The 22,258-nt window shown below is 42.0% G+C and overlaps 1 protein-coding gene across 2 annotated transcripts in view; it reads right to left on the reverse strand.

Moving 5' to 3' along the window:
• Positions 1 to 22,258, reverse strand: part of LOC140071096 (uncharacterized) — a 40,718-nt gene that overhangs the window by 3,981 nt on the left and 14,479 nt on the right. For both annotated transcript variants that reach the window (XM_072118390.1, XM_072118389.1), the window contains exons 4-19: positions 20,515 to 20,584; positions 20,356 to 20,414; positions 18,238 to 18,321; positions 17,991 to 18,131; positions 17,604 to 17,749; positions 12,628 to 12,709; positions 11,986 to 12,135; positions 11,464 to 11,610; positions 9,395 to 9,599; positions 9,065 to 9,249; positions 3,502 to 7,658; positions 3,111 to 3,236; positions 2,236 to 2,422; positions 1,954 to 2,099; positions 1,752 to 1,847; positions 206 to 348 (exon numbers count right to left, since the gene is read on the reverse strand). In XM_072118390.1, the coding sequence (XP_071974491.1) occupies positions 206 to 348; positions 1,752 to 1,847; positions 1,954 to 2,099; positions 2,236 to 2,422; positions 3,111 to 3,236; positions 3,502 to 7,658; positions 9,065 to 9,249; positions 9,395 to 9,599; positions 11,464 to 11,610; positions 11,986 to 12,135; positions 12,628 to 12,709; positions 17,604 to 17,749; positions 17,991 to 18,131; positions 18,238 to 18,321; positions 20,356 to 20,414; positions 20,515 to 20,584 (6,124 nt within the window). The remainder of the gene's footprint in view (positions 1 to 205; positions 349 to 1,751; positions 1,848 to 1,953; positions 2,100 to 2,235; positions 2,423 to 3,110; positions 3,237 to 3,501; positions 7,659 to 9,064; positions 9,250 to 9,394; positions 9,600 to 11,463; positions 11,611 to 11,985; positions 12,136 to 12,627; positions 12,710 to 17,603; positions 17,750 to 17,990; positions 18,132 to 18,237; positions 18,322 to 20,355; positions 20,415 to 20,514; positions 20,585 to 22,258) is intronic.

Consider the following 22,258-nt stretch of genomic DNA (forward strand, 5'->3'; position numbering starts at 1 on the left):
GGAAGCATGTTATAGAGAAGTAAGGAGCTGAGCAGATTGTACATAGTGTCCTATCTGCAGGCAGCATGTTATAGAGAAGTAAGGAGCTGAGCAGATTGTACATAGTGTCCTATCTGCAGGCAGCATGTTATAGAGCAGGAGGAGCTGTTCAGATTACACATAATATCCTATTTGTAGCGTGTTATACAGTATTAGGAGCTCTTACATTTTGAGGGGCTGTCTGGCTCCATCAAAGGCTCTTTAGGAGGGTTTAGAAAACGTGCAGCGTCTCCAGGGCCTCTTGTAGATTTTTCCTTGGTCTTCAGGAGTCTCTTCATTTTATCAGTTATCCAGTTAGTTCTCTTGTGGCTGTCAGTAATACAGAAGTGACTGTCAGTTGTCCATACAGATACTAGCTGCTGTGTCCAGTGTAGACTTCAGAGAGTTCTACACGTTGGACACCGAACTAATAGTTAAACACTGAAAAGTGCAATTGTCTTTTTCTAGTCTTATTCTATTACATTTTCAATACCATATGACCCAGAGCTATACAATCTACAGGGTAAGTGAGTCAAATGGAGTCCAATTGGACCAGCAGTGACTTATCTAAAAATTTGTGAAAAAAATTGCCAAAGATGTGATTCCGTATTTGATATCTGGGAAGCCTTTTACTATGTACAACTCTTACATTATGGGTATTTAATGGGTTATACAGATCTTGAATAGGTACCTCCAACTTTAACATAGAGACATATTACTTTGAACTAGCTTATCTTAGATATGTTGGGACATTTATCTTTGTTTCTTCACTTTTGGTTATATTTGATGGTGTATGAGAGAAGGGCCATCTTTTCTAGTGCCGTCAGACACATGAAGAGGCTTAGGCCTCCTGATTAGTGATGAACGGAAAGAGTGGGTTTCGGGTCTGGTGGGTTTGGCCAAGCCTGGACTAAGAGTATGGGTTTGGGTACCCAGACCTGAATCCAAACACCCACAATTGCACAAGCAAGGGTGTCAATTGATTTGAAAATGGGTCCGCTTGTTAACACCGATTATGGGTGTTATCCCTTACATGATGCAGGCAATGATTACCGGCACATATGCACCACCATTTTAAAAGGATCTTGTCACTACCTGCGATGTCACAGGGAGCAACCAGATTCTGAGAAAAATGGAGTCAACATGTACTGCCAGGAAATAGAGCTTTGTCCTTGGCATGTTAGGGACATCTGTGCTCGGTGCCACCAATAGCGGGTGTTACAGATGAGCGTTCTCGCCAAACGCTTAACTTGAACACAAACTTCTTGCTGAAGTACGCGATCCTGTCCAGGGACCCAAATCCACAATCAGAATGGACACAAAAATTGCGGTTCGATCCGCTCATCACTACTCCTGATGTATCCGGCAGGTGGCTGCGTGGTTTGTTTGTTTTGTTCAAAGACCATGCAAATGTTCAAAGGTCAAAAGTCACAACGGGTGCAAAAAATTGCCAATTGTTGTCCAAAAAAAAATTCCACTACTTTGCTTCTTTAGGAAACAAATTAGAAGGGATTTGCTCAAAAATCTTTAACTTTCATGCAACTTTTTGTTTAAAAAGAAGCCCCCCCAAAAAGATGAATCACCCTGTAAGATAAGTCAGACAAGCCAGCCCCCCCTCCTAAAAAGGTACAAATTTCCCGACCAAAGATGAATGACTGCCATGGAGTTACATTGGGAAAAAAATGGACATACAGTGAATAAATGTGGCACCTATAATGGGCTTGCAGGATTACCTGTGTACTGCCGGAGCTGGTTCCAGTACTCTATACTGATCCATAATCTTATCCAGTAGTTTTTGCTTCTCATGTTTCAGCTCGGTCAGTTTCTCACTAGATATCAACGAAAGGTCCGGTCATAACAGGTTTACTATCACCTTATTATTGCTAATCACCCTTTAAACTGATGACAGACTCCCTTTAAATCTGTCGTCCTTACCGGAATTGTCTTTCTTCCTCCTGCCTCAAAGCTCCACTTTCCAGACTCTTCTCAAGTAACTCCCGATTGTCTTGGGTTAATGTATTAATCTGAGACAGCAAATGATTATTCTGCTCCTGAATAGCGAATTTCACCTGGGATAGCACCTAAAAACAGCATAAACACACATTTATAAAACGGCTTATTCACCCAGATGACATTTTAGTTCACACAAAGGCAATCCAAAATTTCATCCCTTTTCAGTCTATAAGTACATCTACAACTACATTGAGAAATGCCCACCTGGCACTGCTCAGATAGTGCTGTATTGCTGATCTCCAAGCGTTGCACAGATTCCTTTAATTCCAGACGCTCCCTCTCGAGCTGTTCTCTGTTTCTCTGCTCCGCTCCGAACTGTCTCTTCATTTCTCTTAGGTCGGAGGTCTTTTCAGTATACGTCTTCTCTATTCGAGACAGTTCTTCTTGTAGTCTATGTTGGAAAAAGCAAGTTCAATTTCTCATTACAATTAAAGGAAACCTGTCTTCACCAAACTACCAGCCCCTCCAGTAGAGTATGAAAAAAAAATCAATTCTAGAATTTCTGCTTTCATGTTAAAACTCTTCTGATCATCTTTTTTTAAAAATCACCTCCAACGTTTTATTCAATTGACCTGAGAAGATTCACTTTTTGCCTTAAGAAGGGAAGCATCAACTCAGTCCCACTCTCTTATGCTCAATAGAAGCAAGGGTTCAGGTATCATATTGATGTGAATCCTATTTTTCAAAATGCATAACAGTAGTTCTATGTGCTTACAAAAACAGAGATACAGGTAGAGAAAGATTGCACTATAAAGATGACACTGGAGGACACAATGGGGAAGCTTTAAAGAGTAGCAAAAGCAGAGGTTCCAATAAAGGGTGGAAATAGGTGGGGATGTTATGAAAAAACAAGGAGCTGAAGTAATCATAGTGGTCTGGGTCAGATGGAAAAGGAAAGGGGGAAAGTGTACAACTCCACTGATGTCATCAGTGTATCACGTAGTCCAAAAAATGGAATTGTACGGTATATATGATATTTACTATAAACCCATTTAATGATGATTAATTGGGCTACCAACGTGACTGAGCAGCACATTTAAGCTTTATAAAGAAAAGGCCCGGTTTACAAAATAATTCACCTCTTGCACTCATCTTGTAGCCTCTGGTTTTCCATCTGGAGTTCTTGAGTTCTGTCCAGCTGCTCTTGCACCTTTCTTTGCTGCTCCTGTTGGATCTGTTCCCCCTGTATGGACAGTTGTGAGAACCTACCAGACAAAAGCAGAGCAGAAATCATACGGCGATCAAATATCACTGAATTGTTGAGGTTCCTCCATTATATGAAGAAGAAAAATCTTATAGACCTGATGAGACCCCTTGGTCTAGCTGTGATCACATCCTTCGCACCCACTCAAGTTACCCACCTGAATTGTTCTAACCAAAACAGGTGTTGGAGTGGATCACTCATTGTTGGGTTTTGAGACAGGCACCCAAACCAAGCTGTCACCCATCCATTAAAGAAATGTCACCCACCTCTCCTGTAACTCGCGATGTTCTTGTTTCAGTACTCTCATGGCATTCCGACCTCGTCTCAGCTCTCTCTGCATCCTTTCCATCTCTCCTTCCTGTCTTTGCAGGTCCCTAAGAAGGGAGTCATAACGTCCCTGTAAATCTGACCTCTCCCTCCTTACACCATGCAGTTCTATGAGAAGCAAAGAGAGGGGCGAATCTGTGGCAGAAAGAGGGGTACAAGTAGAACTGGAATCAGATGTAGGTGGTTGATCTGTAGAGGAGGTCACCAGACTAGATGATAAAGTGGTAACATTAGATCCAGCAAGGTTGGTTTCTTCTGGTGGACCCTTGCAAAATAAGGGAGTGGATTTAATATTTTTGGTTTCACATGGAATACTCGGGGAGGCAGGAATATTTGATGGTCGTGGGACTGAGGGAGTTTCTTCTGATTGTCTTCTTAGTTTTGGCTCCTGATCCTCTTCATGCTGGACTCTTTTTGCGGAAACTATTTCTCCAGAGATTGATCTTTTACGAGGTTCTGCCTCTGGAAAACTGCTGCGTGTTTTACTATCTTCTGCTTTTCTCTTGTAGGATATCTTTTCCCCAGATTTCTGCTCTAGCTGACTTTTGAGATTCTGTATATCTTCAGCACTTTCTTGTAATTGCTTTCGAAGAAGCTCTGCCAACATTTTGCTCTCATCCAATTTGCATTTAAGTGACTGCTCATGTATCTCCCTTGCTTTTAGCTCTTGAGTTAGTGACTGCTCTCTTTCTGCGCTTTTCTCTAACTGGCTTTTCAGGGTTTGTATATCTACTTCTTTCTCAAGGAGACGTTTCTGAGAGATTTCTGCCTCTTCAGCACTTACTTGTAGTTGTTTCATTAGACTTTGTGTATGTTCTTCTTTCTGTTTTTCCAATGACTTTGCCTCAACTGTCTCAGATTGCTTCTTTTCTTCATGAAGCAACCTGGTCATGTTCTGCCCTTCTCTGGTCATCTCATCCAGCTGTCTCTTTAGCATTTCAATCTCAGCACTGTGATGTTTTTGTTGTTCCTTAGCTTGCAAAATGTTCTCATCTAACTGTCGCTTCACTGACAGCTTTTCTCTTTCAATTTCTTCCATTTGTATCTTCCATGACTTTTCTTGTGCTGCACTGTCTTGAAGTTGCCTCCTCAGGAATTGGAGTTCGGCACTGTTCTCCTCTAGCTGTCTCTTTAATAGCTGCTCTCTTTCTTCCAGACGTCTGTTGAGCATAAAATTCTCCCCACATCTTTCCTCTAGATGTCTTTTTTGAGATGCTATTTCTTCTGTACTTTTTTGTAGCTCTCTTTTTAAGGACTCTATATCTTCTACCTTTTCGTTAATCTGACTCCTTAATGAAATCTCACTTATCTCTTTATCATTTAGCTGCCTTGTCAGTGACTGTATTTCCTCCTCATGTTCTTTCAAGAGGTTCTGGAATGAGTGTCTCTCTTTTGAGTGTTCCTCTAGTTGTCTTTGCTGCACTTTCCTCCTTCCTTCATTTTCCTCTAAGTGTCTCTTAAGCAGTTGCAGTTCCCAGTCACTCTCTTCCAACTTTCTGTTAAGGGACTGCTGCTTTCCAGCGCTCTCATCTAGCTGTCTTTTCTGGTGCAATATTTTCTCTTCTCTTTCGTCAAGCTGTTTTTGCAGAGCATTAATATCTGTCTCCCTTTCTTGAATCCTTCTGAGTAAAGACTTCTCTTTCTCAGCATTTTTTTCTGTTGTTCTAGTAAGACTTTCAATTTGGTCCGTCATCTCTTGAACCTGGTTTTTCAAAGAAGTCGATTCTCCTCTCAGTGTTTGCAGTGCTTCAGTCTCACTTGCACTCCCTTGTAGCTGGCATTGAAGACATTTTTCCTCCATATCCTTGAGTTGTAGCTTTAATGACTGAACCATAGAATCCTTATCCTGCAGCTGTATCTTTAGGTTGTTTAGTTTTTGAGAACTTTCTTCTAGTTTCTTGCACGCAGATAGCTTTTCTCTTTGACTTTGCTCAAGTTGTCTTCTCAGTAATTGTCCCTCACTGCACGCATCATGCAATTGCTTCTGAAGAAACTGAATAGTGACTGTGCTCTCCTCCAGTTGCTTCTTCACTAGTTGTTCTATGCCCTCTATTTTTTCCAAGTTTCTTTTGAGTTCTTGCACCTCTAATGTTCTATCCTCCAACTGTCTCTTCACTAATACATCCAATTCTTCTCTTTTTGCCAAGTTCTGCTTGAGTTCTTGTCCCTCTCTTATCTTGTCTTCTAGTTGTCTGTTAATAACCTGATGAAATTCTCCTTCTTTGGCAAAGTTCTCCTTAAGTTTCTTCAACTCTTTTGTTTTCTCTTCCAACTGTTTTTTCAATAGTTGTCCGAGCTCATCTTCTTTTTCCAAGCTTCTCTTAAGTATTTGTATCTCTCCTGTTCTTTCTTTTAGTTGACTTTCCATTAACTTTATCAATTCATTTCTTTTTTCCATATTCCTTGTCAGTTCGTTTGTCTCTGTGCATCTTTCTTCAAGCTGTTTCCTCATTCTATGCTCTGTTTGTTCTCTTTTATCTAGGTTTTTCTTGAGCATCTGCACTTCAGCTGTTTTCTCCTCCAATTGTCTCTTCACTAAATGATCCAACTCTTCTCTGTTTTCCAAGTTTTTTCTCAGCAGGTGTATCTCTCCTGACTTTTCCTCCAGCTGCCTTTTCCATAGCTGCTCTAGTTCCTCTCTTTTTTCTAAGTTTGCTTTAAGAGTTTGTATCTCTGCCGTTCTTTTTTCCAGTTGTCTTTTTAGTAACTGTATTTCACTTGTGCTTTCTTCAGACTGCTTCTTTAAGGACTGTTCCTCTCTATCTTGGAGATGCATCTTTATGGATTGCATATCTCTTGTGCTGGCAGCTAACTGATTCTTTAAGATCTGCATTTCTTCAGAACTTTCTTGGAGATGTTGCTTAAGTAAGTGTGAGTCTCTCATATCGGATAATTGCTGATTTAATAACTTTATCTCCACAACTTTCTCATGAAGTTCTTTTTGTAACTCATTTTTTTCCGTTTCTTTTTCTTGTACCTGACTTTTTAATGTATGTATCTCATTGCTACCCATTTCAAGCTTTGTATTAAGAGAGAATAACTCTGCTGAGCTCAACTCTAGCCGTGACTTTAGAGCCTGTACCTCTTCAACATTTAATTTCTGCTGGGTTTTCAACGACTGAACCTCCTCAGACCTCAATTCCAGCTTAGTGTTCAGTGAGTGGATCTCTCCAGCATTCAGCTCTAGCTGTGTCTTCAGGGATCTTGACTCTCCGACACTCAACTCCAATTGAATCCTCTGGGATTGTACCTCCTCAAGACTCATATCTAGCTGTGATTTCAGTGACTCTACCTTTCCATTACTCTGATCCAATTCCGTCTTTAGTGACTGTATCTCTCCAGATATTGATTCCAATTTTGCATTCAAAGATTGTTCCTTGTTCGTGCTGATTTCCAGTTGTGTCTTCAGTGATTGTACATCTCCATTGCTCTCTTCCAGTTGTGCCTTTAATGACTGTAACTCTCTATTACTGAGCTCTAGTTGTGAAGTCAAGGTTTGTACTTCACTCGTGGTCACTTCTAGTTGGGTTTTTAATGTCTGAACTTCACCATGACTTAACTTAAGTTGTGCCTTGAGTGCTTTCTCATCCTCCGTCTTTACGTCCAGTTGAGACTGTAGTGAGATGACCTCTTCTGCTTTCGATTCTAAAAGTGTCCTCATTGATTGTACTTCTTCAGTGGCTGATTCCAGATGAGATTTCAATGTCTGTATCTCTTTAGCGCCGATTACTATCTGCATCTTTAAGGACTGTATCTCTTTATCACATCGCTCTCTGTACTCCTCCAGATTAACACTATTAGGATGACCTGCACATTTCCCTGCAGACTGCAGAATTTCTGTGGTTTTTGTATCTTGGTCTTGGGTTATCTGATGTTCATGATCAATGTCTATAGAATATTTATTGCTTTCTGTATCCTTTCCAATTTGTAACTTTGGTGGCTCTATAACGTTGGTTGTTTTGACTTTAGTTTTTTCTTTTGTATTTTTTGAATTTTCCTTTAAAACATCAACTTCTGCTTTTTTACTCTCCTTATTATCCCTGTCACCATCTCCAGGTACGGGATCTTTATCCACCAAACTGCCACCATCTGGCTCCTATTGAAGGAAACACATATACAAAATAATTATTTCATAGCTTTGTTATGGAACCTTTTGTAATGATTTTGACTGCCTGATCCTTTGGTGCTCATGGAGCTAAATGTCTAAAAAATGGTTTGGCGGATCAAGTTGCCGCTGAAAATCACTTCCTATTTTATCCAACTGTACTTGAAGAAGGGCTGATTAGCCCGAAACGCGTCTACTATGGAATAAAGCTTTTTACCCTTTTGAAGACCCTTGTCCGAATAGCGCCGTTCCAGCCTTCTTTTGGTTTTTCTAAACCATCCCTTCTGTTTATTGTTCTTTGCAGATGTTGACCTGGATGGACTTGAACCCAGGTCCACAGCGCTGCAAGGCTGTAATGCAATCACTGAGCCACTGTTTTATCTGTCTATCTTTCGACTTAAAATCTAAAATTTCAGATGGTTTTCTGCCAATTTCTACAATTTGGCGCTACAAGGTGGAAGAAGCTGCAAGGCGAAAACCAGAGTCGGGCAGTGACTTGGCGTCCTCGTGGAAATTATATGCGCATTTTAACTTGTTTTTATGTAAGTAGAACTGATATTAAAATACTTGATCTTTTGGAACTGTCTACACTATGTCCTTGTGTATTTTCTCTGCATACCGGAATTAACCACCAGGAAAATACTATAGCAGTTCCGATTCTGAATGGTGCCTTATTTTCATCTGATACGTTTTTGGTCGGATTGGTCTGTAAATATATAGAAGTTATAGAGCTCCGGTCACACAATATATTATACTTTTAACCCTTCGGGTGATACTTGGATCCATCCTGGACCGTTGATGTAGCTCTATTTTACAGATAAGGTGCTGCATTTCTATAATAATTTTTATAATAATTTTTTTGAGTATTACATAGAACACAATAGGGCACATTTACTAAGGGTCCGCACATCATATTTCTGCCGGGTTTCCCGAATATTTCTGATTTGCGCCGCATTTAACAAGGGTTTTTGGCGTACGCGATCGGATTTTGGCGCAATCGCACTGACTTTCAGGCGACACAAATCAGGGGCCGTGGTCTTCGGACAACCAGACTGATTCGGACTAAGTGCGGGATTTAAAATTCAAATTGTGTCGCAAGATCAGCACTTACACCGGGAAGAAGAAGGTGAACTCCGGCGGACTTCGGCGGGGAGGCGACAGATGCAGGAAATTGGACACACGATCTTAGTGAATCGCGGCAGCTCCGAATCCTCGTCGGAAATCCCGGATTGGGGATAGCGACGGGACGGGATGGGTAAGTAAATGTGCCCCAATGAGACCAATAATATAGATAACACAAAGACAAAACCTCACTTTGGATAATCCAGACTTTCTGGTCCAGAGAAGAAATCTTTAAACGTATCCATTTAGTTTTTCATCTATTGTTGGAGTCTTACCTCTCTGACACACAAGTCCCGTAGCTTGTCTGAGATCTGATCCTCTTTTAGCCCTACAGGATATTGTGCTGTATTCTCCAGTTCCATTTTATCTCCGGTCAGGACCTGAAGTCTTTCTCTCAGGTTTTGATTTTCTTTCTCCAGCTGTAGTATAGTCTGAGACATCTCTGAACTTAGATCCAAAACTGTATATGACAATTAAAAAAATGTAACAAGGACACTTTTATACAATAAAGGCCATAAAGCCTCAGATGAACCAACAGAGAGAAATATGAACTCTTTATAACAAAACTCTTTTTTGATTTTCCTAATATATCTACCTATACTTACATTCGGTTTCAGCTTCCTGACTGTCCCAACTATGTTCTCTTTCAGTGACAGGTCTTATTTCCCACTTTGGCGCCGTATCCCCATCAGTTTCATAGACCCTCTCCCAAACTTGAGATGTCTCTTCCCTTAGCACTCGTATCTCTTCAGCCAGAGTTAGATTATCGTGGAGAAGACTCTGCACTCTTTGGCTCTCCGAGTCTCTTTCCTGAAATAAATTAGCTATAGTAATCATACATAGTAATAATGAACACATCAAATGATGTACTGCACATCTATAAACACACGGAAATGAGAATAAACCACAGGCTTATCTTATTGACTGTAAAACTAAGCAGGTTAGACCATAGCTCACATTTCCACATACTCTGAATATATACCCAGACCAATGTGTGTACATGAGGATTCTATACACACATTGGGGGTCATTTACTAAGGGCCCGATTCGCGTTTTCCCGACGTGTTACCCGAATATTTCCGATTTGCGCCAATTTTCCCTGAATTGCCCCAGGATTTTGGCGCACGCGATCGGATTTTGGTGCATCGGCGCTGGCATGCACGCGATGGAAATCGGGGGTCGTGGCCGCACGAAAAACCGACGGATTCTGAAAAACTGCCGCATTTAAAAAAAAAAATCTGCACTTACCTTCACTCAGCCCGGTTCGGTGAACTCCAGCGCGTTCCAATGCTTTTCAGCGCAGCAGCGCCACCTGGTGGACGGCGGAGGAACTACCTTAATGAATCCCGGCCGGACTCGAATCCAGCGCAGAGAACGCGCAGCTGGATCGCAAATGGGCCGGGTAAGTAAATCTGCCCCATTATTGTGTTTCACCCCTCTTTTTGTTGTTATCTTGCATTTGTATGGACCTGTCAAAAGATTTGATTAGCTCACCATTTATAATATTTATTTCTGTACATTGTTGTATACTATATTGTGGCCAGTAGGGGGAGCTGGAGTTCTGGGAACAGTGCACATTATCATATGTCCAGCACTTTCCCGAGGATGTCATTCATTTGTGATTTCGTTCACAATTTTTAAAGGTCTTTAAGCATGTTTTGTGGTGTATTTTTCTATTAATAAAGATATTATTTGCTTGATCTATTTTTCATGCCTCTGTTCTTTTTGTGGCTTTTCTGTACATGAGGTATGACCTATGGGGCTCATTTACTAAGGGTCCGAACGCTGCACTTTCGTCGGGTTTCCCAAATATTTCCGATTTGCGTCAAATTGCCCAAGGTTTTTGGCGCACACGATGGGATTGTGGCGCATTGGCTTGCACACAACAGAAATTAGGGGGCGTGGCCGTCAGACAACCCCATGGATTCGGAAAAACCGCGGAATTTAAAAAACTAATTGTGTTGCAAGATCAAGCACTCACATGCACCAGGAAGAAGAAGGTGAACTAGCTTTCCTAAATAGCCTCTAGATAAGCTCCTACGTGAGTGTGTTTTAAGTATAACATAGCACCTAGAGATATGCAGGTCTTCCCATTGGCTAGTATCTCAGAATATTCCAGAGGTAAACCTATGTAGTCTATAAATAGGGTTCTGCCTTGGGTTCTGGGGTTGGTGTGTGTTCTTATGTTGAAGACTTCTGTAGAGAGAGGACTGATTTGTACTGTATGTAGCAGAGCCAAGAAGGCTCCGAGCACTTCCCAGCATGAACACTGTTGCTGAACTGCTATTATCCCCTGCTATTAAACTGTTAGGCCCTGGTGGACATGATGTATTTGTCTTGCTAGCAAGATGGAATTCAGTGGATATTTCAGAGTGAGAAGCAGACTGAGAGGGAAGGGGAGAAGATGATAACCCCCAAAGTGAGGAAAGAAACACTTTGCTCTAAGGCTTATTTGTTCACTTGTACAGATTTAGACAAAGTTGGTAGAAAAGTTAGTGGCTATCCATGGCTGGCCATACATGATGAACCACGGTCAGTTTAATGCTTGTCTTTTCTCTATCAAAACCCCTGAAAACATGCATGCTTGGTTGAGCTGAGTGTGCAAGTGTTTTCAAAAGGGAACAGATGAAAGTAAATTGGTTCTAGAACAGCTGTGGATACATATCCATTATACCAGTTCAACTCTCTTGAGTTTTTCTTCGAGTAGCTGCTTTTCTCTCTCGCAGAGCCGAAGTCTTTCCGAGCGTTCTCTTTCTGCAGAAAGTTGATGTTCCAAAACTTCTTTATCTTCCAACAAACCTTTCGCAAACTCTTTCTCCTCCTATAAGTAAACACCATATTAAACTTTGTTTTGAGCCACTTGGCCACAAGTTACCAAGTAACCTAAATACTCTCTTGCACATACACATGATATCAGATACTAGTACATAACCCAGACTGGTGACTGAGATAGGTGAAGGTGAATCTTTAACCAAAGAAATTCCGAAAACAGCCAATCATGATCCGGATATTTTGAATATAGTAATTATGGACATAATATTTAAGATTAAGGTGCTAAGTACAGTCCCAGGATGGTAGCTACAGATTGGTTCATTTACAATTTTATAACATATACACAACATCATGTTGGGTCAAGAAAACCTCTTTGTTAAAGGCAGTACAAACGGCGCCGTGGTACTGTATATATGAGTCGGACCTGCAGAGCTCGCTGGATGAGGTCCATGGTGCGTAACTTCTCTGTGAGAGCCTGTACTTGTCCCTCAGAACGTCGTGAGCGTTCTCTTAGAGAATCCAGTTCATCTCGATAACCACGAGACTGCGCTGCCAATTGGGAAAGTTCACGGACCTTGAGAGGAGAGAGGAACACGATAATGTGGAACTGATATAGAGAGGTATGTTGTGAACATAGGACAGAAGTTCTGAATCCCTTCACTAACACCTCCCAATCATCGGGAGGTAATGTGGCCAGTACAAATTTTTTATTAGGGAAATTTTGTAATATGATAAATTAGATTAGAGATTAAATTAGATAAAACTTAATTAATCCCCAAGTGGAAATTCTTTTGCTTCAGTCACTTGCACAAGATAAAACATATAAAAAAAACACACTCAAGACACAAAACAAAACAATGGACTATGAGATAAATAGTACAAGAACAAATCGATTCAGTCAGAACAAAAGTTTTTTGTTAAAGACTCCAATCTGGTTTATAAAGAAGGTGGGATTGCCAAAAAAAACCTTTAACTCATGATGTTCATATGCTATTAGATTGTTATGATCAGTAAATTGAAAATAACTGTGAATAGAAGGTAAAATTGTTTCCATCTTGCACTGTACCTGCTGATGCATTTTCCTTAGTTCCACTTCTAGCAGTTGAACTTGTTGTTGGCTGTCAAGTAATTCCTCCGATTTTTCTTCCCTAAGAAAACACAGGAAAAATATCCTGAACACATGAAGGTTTTAAGTGAACTAACATAATTTATTTTCAGAAAGGTCACAACTAGAGTTGAGCGAACCCATTGAAGTTTGGGTTTGACTAGTTTAAACTTGACCCAAACCTAAGCCCCATTGAAATAATAAATGGCTGTAAAATGGGGAAGAGGTCTACTAAATAGGGGTAATAACAGGGGCAATTGATCTGCAAAAATGGGGTAAGGCAAATACTAATAATATCATAAAATAAAGAAATGTTAAAAATAAAATTAGAAACAAATACAATAATAATTTTGAAACAGGTATCAGTGGTGCAGGGGGGGATGAGGAGGTGGATGTGGTGGTGGAAGTGGAAGAGGTGTAGGAAGGGATAATCAACACTCAAATATCTCACTCAGGCGCTGCCACAGCTAAATCCTGGGGAATCAATGCCTGGGTCATCTTAATGTATGGATGTAAGGATCTCCACTTTGGCTTTGGATAGGCGTATCCGCTTGTCGTTGATGAAACCCCAGGCAGTGGTGAACACATAAGCTCTGGCCACATCTCCAATTTGCCAACCCAGGGTGCGGTGTGCCTGCACAGAACTCCAGGCCCACTGGTGTCATTTGCAGCTCAACTCCCTACCTTTTATTGGGCCTGCTCCATTGATGGGGGAGAAGCACAGCAAGGTCCAGCAATACAAGAAGCATTGGTACATGTCTTGAGCGCTCTCTATATCCACTTGCATTCTCTAATTTTTCTATCACGGATCAAGCATTGGAAACAAGGATGTTATGTAACTTATCTGGTCCTGGTCAATCCATGGAATCTGGCCAATTCAATTGTACAGAGCTAAGTGCTTTCATATAGATTCCATTGTATATTTGCCAGCCTCTACTGCCTGTAACTGGTACTGCAGCTGATTGCCCTCTGCTTGGTAGGGGAGGGTTTGATTGTTGACAAATTACAAATGTTGTCTTATTTATGTTTATCCGGTTCTGCCCTGAGGAACCTTATTGGTTGGATGCCTGGAACCCCACCCAGTGTAGAAATTTGATATAGTCCCTCTGGCTGGAGCTCCAGAGGGTAGTGATGGGAAGTCCAGCTCTTCTTAGTGAGCTTGATCACTAAGAAGAGCCGGCTCTTCTGGCTCCTGAACAGCTCCCTATAAAACATATAATAGGGAGCCTCAGTCCAGCTAGTCCCCCACTCCACACCACTTTTAACCCAATTTTTTAGGGTTAAAAGGGGTGTGGCGAGCTGAATAGGGGCGATGTTAAGTGAGCCAAAGGCTCAATGAGTGGAGACGACTCCCATTGTTCACGCAAAAGAGTCCGCTCTTAGAGCCGGTTCGTTTGCGACCGACCCATTTCTACCAGATAGTTCTCTCAGAGTTCAGATAGAAGTGAGATCTTAAGAGAGCACATGGCCTGCAGACACCAGCCTTCTGCTGTGTCCACTCCATCAGGCCTGAAGCTCTGTCTATCTACACAGAGCCAGCTCTAGGATTCTTGCTCTTCTTCCTTCTCCAGCCACAGTTTCCTAAATCTGGGTTGTGAACTTCTTTATCAGACTGCATCTAACCAGCTACCTCGGACACTGGCAGGTAGGACCTCTACCTCAGCCTGTTACCATTGCTGCATTGGTGTCCTGGAATAGAGAGACTATATTTTTCATATGTTACACCTTGTCTCCACGTGTGACCCCTGGCTGTCGCTTACATCACGGGCCTCTCCTCTACCATCTACCTGGGGATCCCTAACAGAGGCATACATTGAGAGTGCCCCATGGAGAACCCTCCATCATACTGCAGCCCCCCCTCTTCTTACATCCCCTTGCTGGACCAGCAAGGCGTGGGCAAGGCTGGTTCCACCTGCTGCCCCGAGGCAAGGACAAGCTACCCTAAGCGGGATGTGTCTCCTCCTCCAAGGGTTCATTCACACTGCCGTCTGCGGGGACGTACATGCGGCCGCATATACGATAGATGGCAATGGCGGCACGGCGGGGATACGTTGCCGCACATGTGTGGCACCGTTCCGCACCGCACACCAGGAAAAGATAGAACATGCTCTATCTTTTGCCTGGTGTGCGGCCGTGCGCCGCTATTTCCTATGGAGGGAGGAGGGGCCACCTCCTCCTCCTCTCCAGCACACGGCACATTCCCCCAGCCACACTGAAGTGATGTCACTGTCATGGTAGGATACATATATAATCTACCCAGTTTGCATGCAAAAGGTAAACATTGACACCTAGTGGTCAGAAATGATTTTTTTTTTCATATCTCAAAACGAAATAAACAAGCAGAAGTTCTGGATACTGGGTTTGAAGTGAAAGCACCATCCCAAATTCTGATCATTGACCCACCATGCAAAAATGCAAAAAGATTTTGGGAATATTTGTAAAAAAGTAGGCATCGTACATAATCTTACACTGCACAAGACTTACAGCTCCTGACGTACACGTACTCTGTATGTTTTGGGTATACACACCCAGTTATTAACATTGCACTTGAAGACGGTATGGTCATACACTCGCAGATATTGACTCTGCACAAGGCGATGGTATGGATACAGTTCTAAACACTGCCCTGAAATGGGCAATTATTAAAAAATGTCTAGCTGTTTCTCACTATACAGTAGTCTACTTACATGTCATGAAAAGGGAATTTTTTTCTGCAAGTCTGTGACTGTCTCTATCTCCAGCTGCTGGCTCTTCCTGCCCAGCATACATAGCTGCAATTATGCATGTTACCCTCAGCACAGTTCAGATCCGCTCATCACTAATCCACCTCATAACCTAAATTATTATTATGTACAATCTTCTCAGCTCCTCCTGCTCTATAACATGCTGCCTGCAGATAGGACACAATGTACAATCTGCTCAGCTACTCTTGCTCTATAACATGCAGCCTGCAGATAGGACACTATGTACAATCTGCTCAGCTCCTCTGCTCTGTAACATGCTGCCTGCAGATATGACTCCATGGGAAACATTTAAGGGCCGTGCACCAGTTTTCTGTTGGACTTTGCACATTCTTTTCAGTGCAAACTGCTTGCATGGGTATTTCAGAAGTGCCCATGCCACATTTGTGTCGCATACAACCATTTTGTGTTGCAGCTGTACTATTCTTCATGTGATTTCTGCACTGAATTGGGCATTCCGGTGCCCAGTCAGACCATGCGCCAGATTTAACATGCAAAGTCCGGCAGAAGTGTGTCATACAGCACATGTTAAAGGTGCAGTAAAAAAAATGGTGCACTCTGTTGAGGTAGTGCAGGGATCGCCAGATTCATGAAAAACGGGCGCCAGAAATCCTGAATCTGGTGCCCAATGCACACTACACAAACTGCACATAGTGCAGTCTGCACTGGCCTTTAGTAAATATGCCCCCATGTGCAATCTGCTTCTCCTGCTCTATAACATTCTGCATGCAGACAGGATGTTATGTACAATCTGCTCAGCTCCTCCTGCTATATAACATGCTGTCTGCAGATAGGACACTATGTACAATCCGCTCAGCTTCTACTGCTATATAATATCCTGCAAATGTGATATATGAGGTTTCATGTTCCTTTTAGTAAGTAGTAGTTTTCACTCAACACCTTGCTATTGGTGAAGTAGTGATCTTATTTTAGATATGCAAGTTATTTTCCTTGTGGTTTTGTGGATGAGTCATGGTCACCGATAACATCATGGGTAAATTTTGGAAGACTAGATAGATTAACCCTTCTTCCAAAGCTCAAGACTACTGTAATGCTAAGGAGTCCTGCAAATAACTCTGTATCTGTACCATTTGCTTTTATACATTATGAACCAAACATACCTTAAGAATGCTGTAGCTACACTGATGCAGAAACATATCTTGTAAAATCCCTGATCTGAGTGGTTTTGGTGGAAAAAAAATTATACAATTATGATAATGAGGCTCTGGCGCTCCTGTGGCTGCTCCGGCACTTCTCCTCTTACCCTAATTGTGGACTGCTCCAGCCTTGTCCTGCCCAGCATAAGCTGAGAATAGTCATCACTGTGTTGTCCCTGACAGGCAGAAGTAATTGCTGCACCCTCCCCCAGCTGCTGTGTATGAGTCATCCGGCTCAGGTTGATTAGTCGTGTCTGGAAAGTTTAGGAAGAAGCTCTGCGTAATGTGTTTATGTAGGCACCCAGTTTTCCCAAGGTCTTGAATTCTAGAATAGTTTTTTCAGCAAAACCACTCGGTCCAGGGATTAAACAAGATATGTTTCTACATTAGTGTAGCTACAGCGTTCTCAAGGTATTATGGTTCATAATGCATAGAATCAAATGGTAGATTTCCTTTAAAGGGGTTGGCCACTTTACCTCATGTTTTTTGTAGTGTGTGTGTGAGTGGCAGGGTATTAGGTAATTTACAAATATACATCTATTAAAAGATCTGCTCTGCTTTCTTGATCTGTAAAGTGAAGCCTCCTGCCTTTTACATCATCAGCCAGAGATTCCTGACCATAAAATGGCCGCGGATGGAGGGTCATGTGATCTCTATCTGTCCATTAGCAATCACCCAACCAGGACCTTGTGATAGTATTCATGAATATAAGATCAAGGTGCTGGCAGTGTGATTGTTCATTGACAGATCACATGGCCCTCCATCTGCAGCCATTTTAGTAGAACTTTAATAGATGTATATTGGTAAAATATCTAACATCCTTCCCCCCAACAATTACACACACATTACAATAAATATGGCCGACCCCTTTAAGAAAACCACATAAACATGCAGATGTTCTGGATCCTGGCTTTGAATTGAAAGCAGCAACCCGAATTCTGATCACGGACCCACCATGCTACACAAAAATGACAAGAATTTGGAAATATTTGCAGTAAAGTTAAAATATGTACAGAATCTTACACCGCACATGACTTACAGCTCCTGACGTACGCGGCGTAGTTTGCTCTGTAGATCAGCAATGCGCAAGGAGTGGTTCTGCCAAGCGTTTGGGTCAGAAATGACACTTTGAGACCTGTGATCAATTGGTCTGGTCTGTTGGTCACATCTCATGATTGACAACCGCTGTAAAGAGATGAATCAGAACTGAGAATATAGAACAGCAGTGTTTCGATATCATGTTCACTACGTATATTTGTGTCTCAATCTAACTCCTTATGGACATGGCACCACAGGTCTGACTCCTTACCGATCCTGGGCAACAATGCAGTAGGTTGTTTCAATCCAAATACATATAAAATGGAATGATCTACATTGGATATGTGGTGGGTAAAGGTAAAACATGACTGTTCTGTATTATCCTTACCTCAAGAGCGTCATCTCTCTGCTTCAAGATGTCCTTCAAGTGAGAACATAACACATGGACCAAGTCTTCTAGGTCAGAATGAGAGACCTGACACAACTCCGACCCCGGCAGCGATAGTATTTTCTGAGGGTCCTGAGTCATCTTCAAAGAGAGAAGACAAAAGTGTAACTTCAAATTTAGTACAAAAATTGGAGGTGGTAAAAAAAAAAAGGGGGTCAGACAGTGGACTAATAGACAGCAGATTCACCTCCTGAATTTTCTCCGCCAATTTGGTTTGGGAATCTAGACCCAGACTACGGATTCCACTGATTATTTCTTCACGGCCCTCACCCTATAAAGATACCAAGAAAAAAGGAAGATATAAGAGTAAGTAACACATAGAACATAATAACATCCTCATGTAAACCTGATATATGTCTGTGGACTGTGGCGTCTATCAGTAGTTTTGACCACATAGAGTTTCATAGTGTCAGGGATTGGCCCTTTCTCTGTGTTGTAAGTAACAGCAGGACTGTGAAAAATGCATTTATATAAACTGTTTTGTGATATATCTTCACAGATCACAGTGTAACCCCTCCCCTCTGCTCTGTGTTACTGCTGTAGAAGGCTTCTGTTGCAATATTACAGCAGTTACTCATAGGGGAGGAGCTGTGCAGAGGTACAGTGAAGAGATCTCACAAACCAGTGCACCAGAGTGTTCCACGTCCAGCTACAATCCCGGAATTTAGATTAATTTTACAAATACAAGTATAAGAGTAGATGCAATAAACAAAATGCCCCAGAATTCTGCCCTTATTTGTGCGAAATAAAAGTCTGACAAGTATGTAGTATAGCAATGTGTACCAGTAAAGAGACATGGCTTATGTACACTTAACCACCATATGGGTGCATGCATATGGGTAAAACAAAAAATGAGGGTAACTTAGGAGTGTCGATTGTTGATATTTGTCAGGATGTGTCTGAAAATGAGACATGATGTGGATGAAGCTATTAATAACCTATACTTAGCATAGCTCCTCAGCTCACCCCCAGAGGTCATACGTAACTACTCTAAATAGTTTTCACTATACACTCACCGGCCACTTTATTAAGTACACCATGCTAGTAACGGGTTGGACCCCCTTTTGCCTTCAGAACTGCCTCAATTCTTCGTGGCATAAATTCAACAAGGTGCTGGAAGCATTCCTCAGAGATTTTGGTCCATATTGACATGATGGCATCACACAGTTGCCGCAGATTTGTCGGCTGCACATCCATGATGCGAATCTCCCGTTCCACCACATCCCAAAGATGCTCTATTGGATTGAGATCTGGTGACTGTGGAGGCCATTTGAGTACAGTGAACTCATTGTCATATTCAAGAAACCAGTCTGAGATGATTCCAGCTTTATGACATGGCGCATTATCCTGCTGAAAGTAGCCATCAGATGTTGGGTACATTGTGGTCATAAAGGGATGGACATGGTCAGCAACAATACTCAGGTAGGCTGTGGCGTTGCAACGATGCTCAATTGGTACCAAGGGGCCCAAAGAGTGCCAAGAAAATATTCCCCACACCATGACACCACCACCACCAGCCTGAACCGTTGATACAAGGCAGGATGGATCCATGCTTTCATGTTGTTGACGCCAAATTCTGACCCTACCATCCGAAAGTCGCAGCAGAAATCGAGACTCATCAGACCAGGCAACGTTTTTCCAATCTTCTACTGTCCAATTTTGATGAGCTTGTGCAAATTGTAGCCTCAGTTTCCTGTTCTTAGCTGAAAGGAGTGGCACCCGGTGTAGTCTTCTGCTGCTGTAGCCCATCTGCCTCAAAGTTCGACGTACTGTGCGTTCAGAGATGCTCTTCTGCCTATGGCGATTTGAGTCACTGTTGCCTTTCTATCAGCTCGAACCAGTCTGCCCATTCTCCTCTGACCTCTGGCATCAACAAGGCATTTCCGCCCACAGAACTGCCGCTCACTGGATGTTTTTTCTTTTTCGGACCATTCTCTGTAAACCCTAGAGATGGTTGTGCGTGAAAATCCCAGTAGATCAGCAGTTTCTGAAATACTCAGACCAGCCCTTCTGGCACCAACAACCATGCCATGTTCAAAGGCACTCAAATCACCTTTCTTCCCCATACTGATGCTCGGTTTGAACTGCAGGAGATTGTCTTGACCATGTCTACATGCCTAAATGCACTGAGTTGCCGCCATGTGATTGGCTGATTAGAAATTAAGTGTTAACGAGCAGTTGGACAGGTGTACCTAATAAAGTGGCCGGTGAGTGTATTTGTCATATATATTTGGTGTGGCCATTTCCTTTTTCCTAAATTCTACTATTTATTAATAAAGTGCACCAAAATTTTGCCTGCCTTTACCTGAACAGCCGCTCCCAGCATCAGTGACAACACCTTCTCCATCTCTTTAAGGGAGGAGTCTAAATAAGCAAGAATGAAATATTGTGTAAGATTCACATACCCCCAGAACCATAGGCCAATGTTTATCAAGGTCCTGGGACCACCGGCGTACCACCTGACCTGAGACTGGGTCCTGACAGATGAGATGTGTGTCCGGAAGTGACATGAGGATCAATTGCTGAAGCTCATCCTAGAACAGATTTTATTGCATGGTCATGTACAATTCAACTAAAATGTATGAAATTGGACCAAAGTAGTAAGAAGAAAGTTCACATTGATCATAATTTTTAGTAGACTAGATAACATCTCTTCACATCACTTCTGAGATGAGTCACATCTATCACCTCTTCTGATATGTTTGTTTTAGTTTATGTCCCCAAAAAACATGTGAGCAGAAATTTACACACTACTAATGTCTTGTGTAGTAGATCACCACCTTCCAAATCATGTTTCTTTCATGGCCCAGTGTGGTGACATCATCCAGGATATCAACTTTAAAGTGAGATGCAAAATGGTTGCATAAATTCATTGAAGTGGAGAGCTTAGTACTGAAGTCAAGCTCTCCCCTCCTCAGAACAAACCCTCTGCTGTGGTTGACATTATTCACCATACTTCTGGATGCAAGAATGTAAGAATGTCAATTACATTGAATGGGGAATTCTAAGGTATCGAGAGCTTGACTTCCGTACTAAACTCTCCACCTCTTTGATTTTATACAAACAATTTATATCTCACTTCAAAGAAACATGATCTGGAAGGTGCTTGACGACATACAAATAGTGGTTTATTAGTTAAATTTCTGCTGACAGGACTCCTTTAATTTAGAGCATGTTGTCTTAGAACTCAGCATTGTGCTGTTCATTTGCTATGCCATCTAAATATTTATGAAGATAATAGTGGATGTGGATGTTACCATCCCTCCTAGTCAAAGGGGTATGTCCCTGCATACACTGTGAAAGGGCAACCCCATCACAATCCCCCCATACACACACAAATACACACACATCTGGTTTATGCCCTCTTGTCAATTTATTCATTTTTTGAATAACAGGAACGGAACAATACAAAGTTCTAAGATAATCCAGAATTGTTACATAAAGGTAAATGCAAGTATTTGACATGTTGGAAAAAATAATTTAAAAATCCTGTGTAAAACGTGTTTGGTGCCCCTCCCACTGGGTGTAACCGCCTGCAAAGTGTAACAGCCTGTGCATCTAAACTAAAACATGCCAAAGAGATTTTAGGAAGCCATGCATAACAAGTGTGGGAATCTTACCACAGTCACGGTGCCTGGATATGAGTAATTGTCCCTGGTTTACCATGATGTATTTTAATGGTAGTATTTAGAATGCAACTAAATTACAACATGTACAAAACAGTTCCAAGGTGGGAATTTTTGGGAAATTAGCTAATGCAATTTAGTTTTTGCAAACAGCTTTTTTACCTTTCCATAAAATTTATTAATCTCTATGGGGCACACTTACTAAGGGTCCGAACGCCGCATTTTCGTCGGGTTACGCGTTTTTTTTCCGTTTTGCGCTGAATTGCCCCAGGTGTTTGGCACATGCGAACGGATTGTGTCGAATCGGCGCCGGCTTGCATGCGACACAAATCAGGGGTTGTGGCCATCGTGCAACCCGACTGATTCGGACAAACCGCGGAATTTAAAAAGCAAATTGTGTCGCAAGATCAGCACTCACATACACCGGGAAGAAGATGGTGAACTCCGGCGGACCTCCGCGGGGGAAGCGACACATGCAGGAAATTGGATGCACGATCTAAGTGAATTGCGGCAGACCCAAATCCTCGTCGGACAACGCACGGCGGGGATCGTGACGAGACGGGTAAGTAGATGTGCCCCTAT

This window comes from Engystomops pustulosus, chromosome 7 (assembly GCF_040894005.1).
Source record: "Engystomops pustulosus chromosome 7, aEngPut4.maternal, whole genome shotgun sequence".
Lineage (NCBI taxonomy): Eukaryota > Metazoa > Chordata > Amphibia > Anura > Leptodactylidae > Engystomops > Engystomops pustulosus.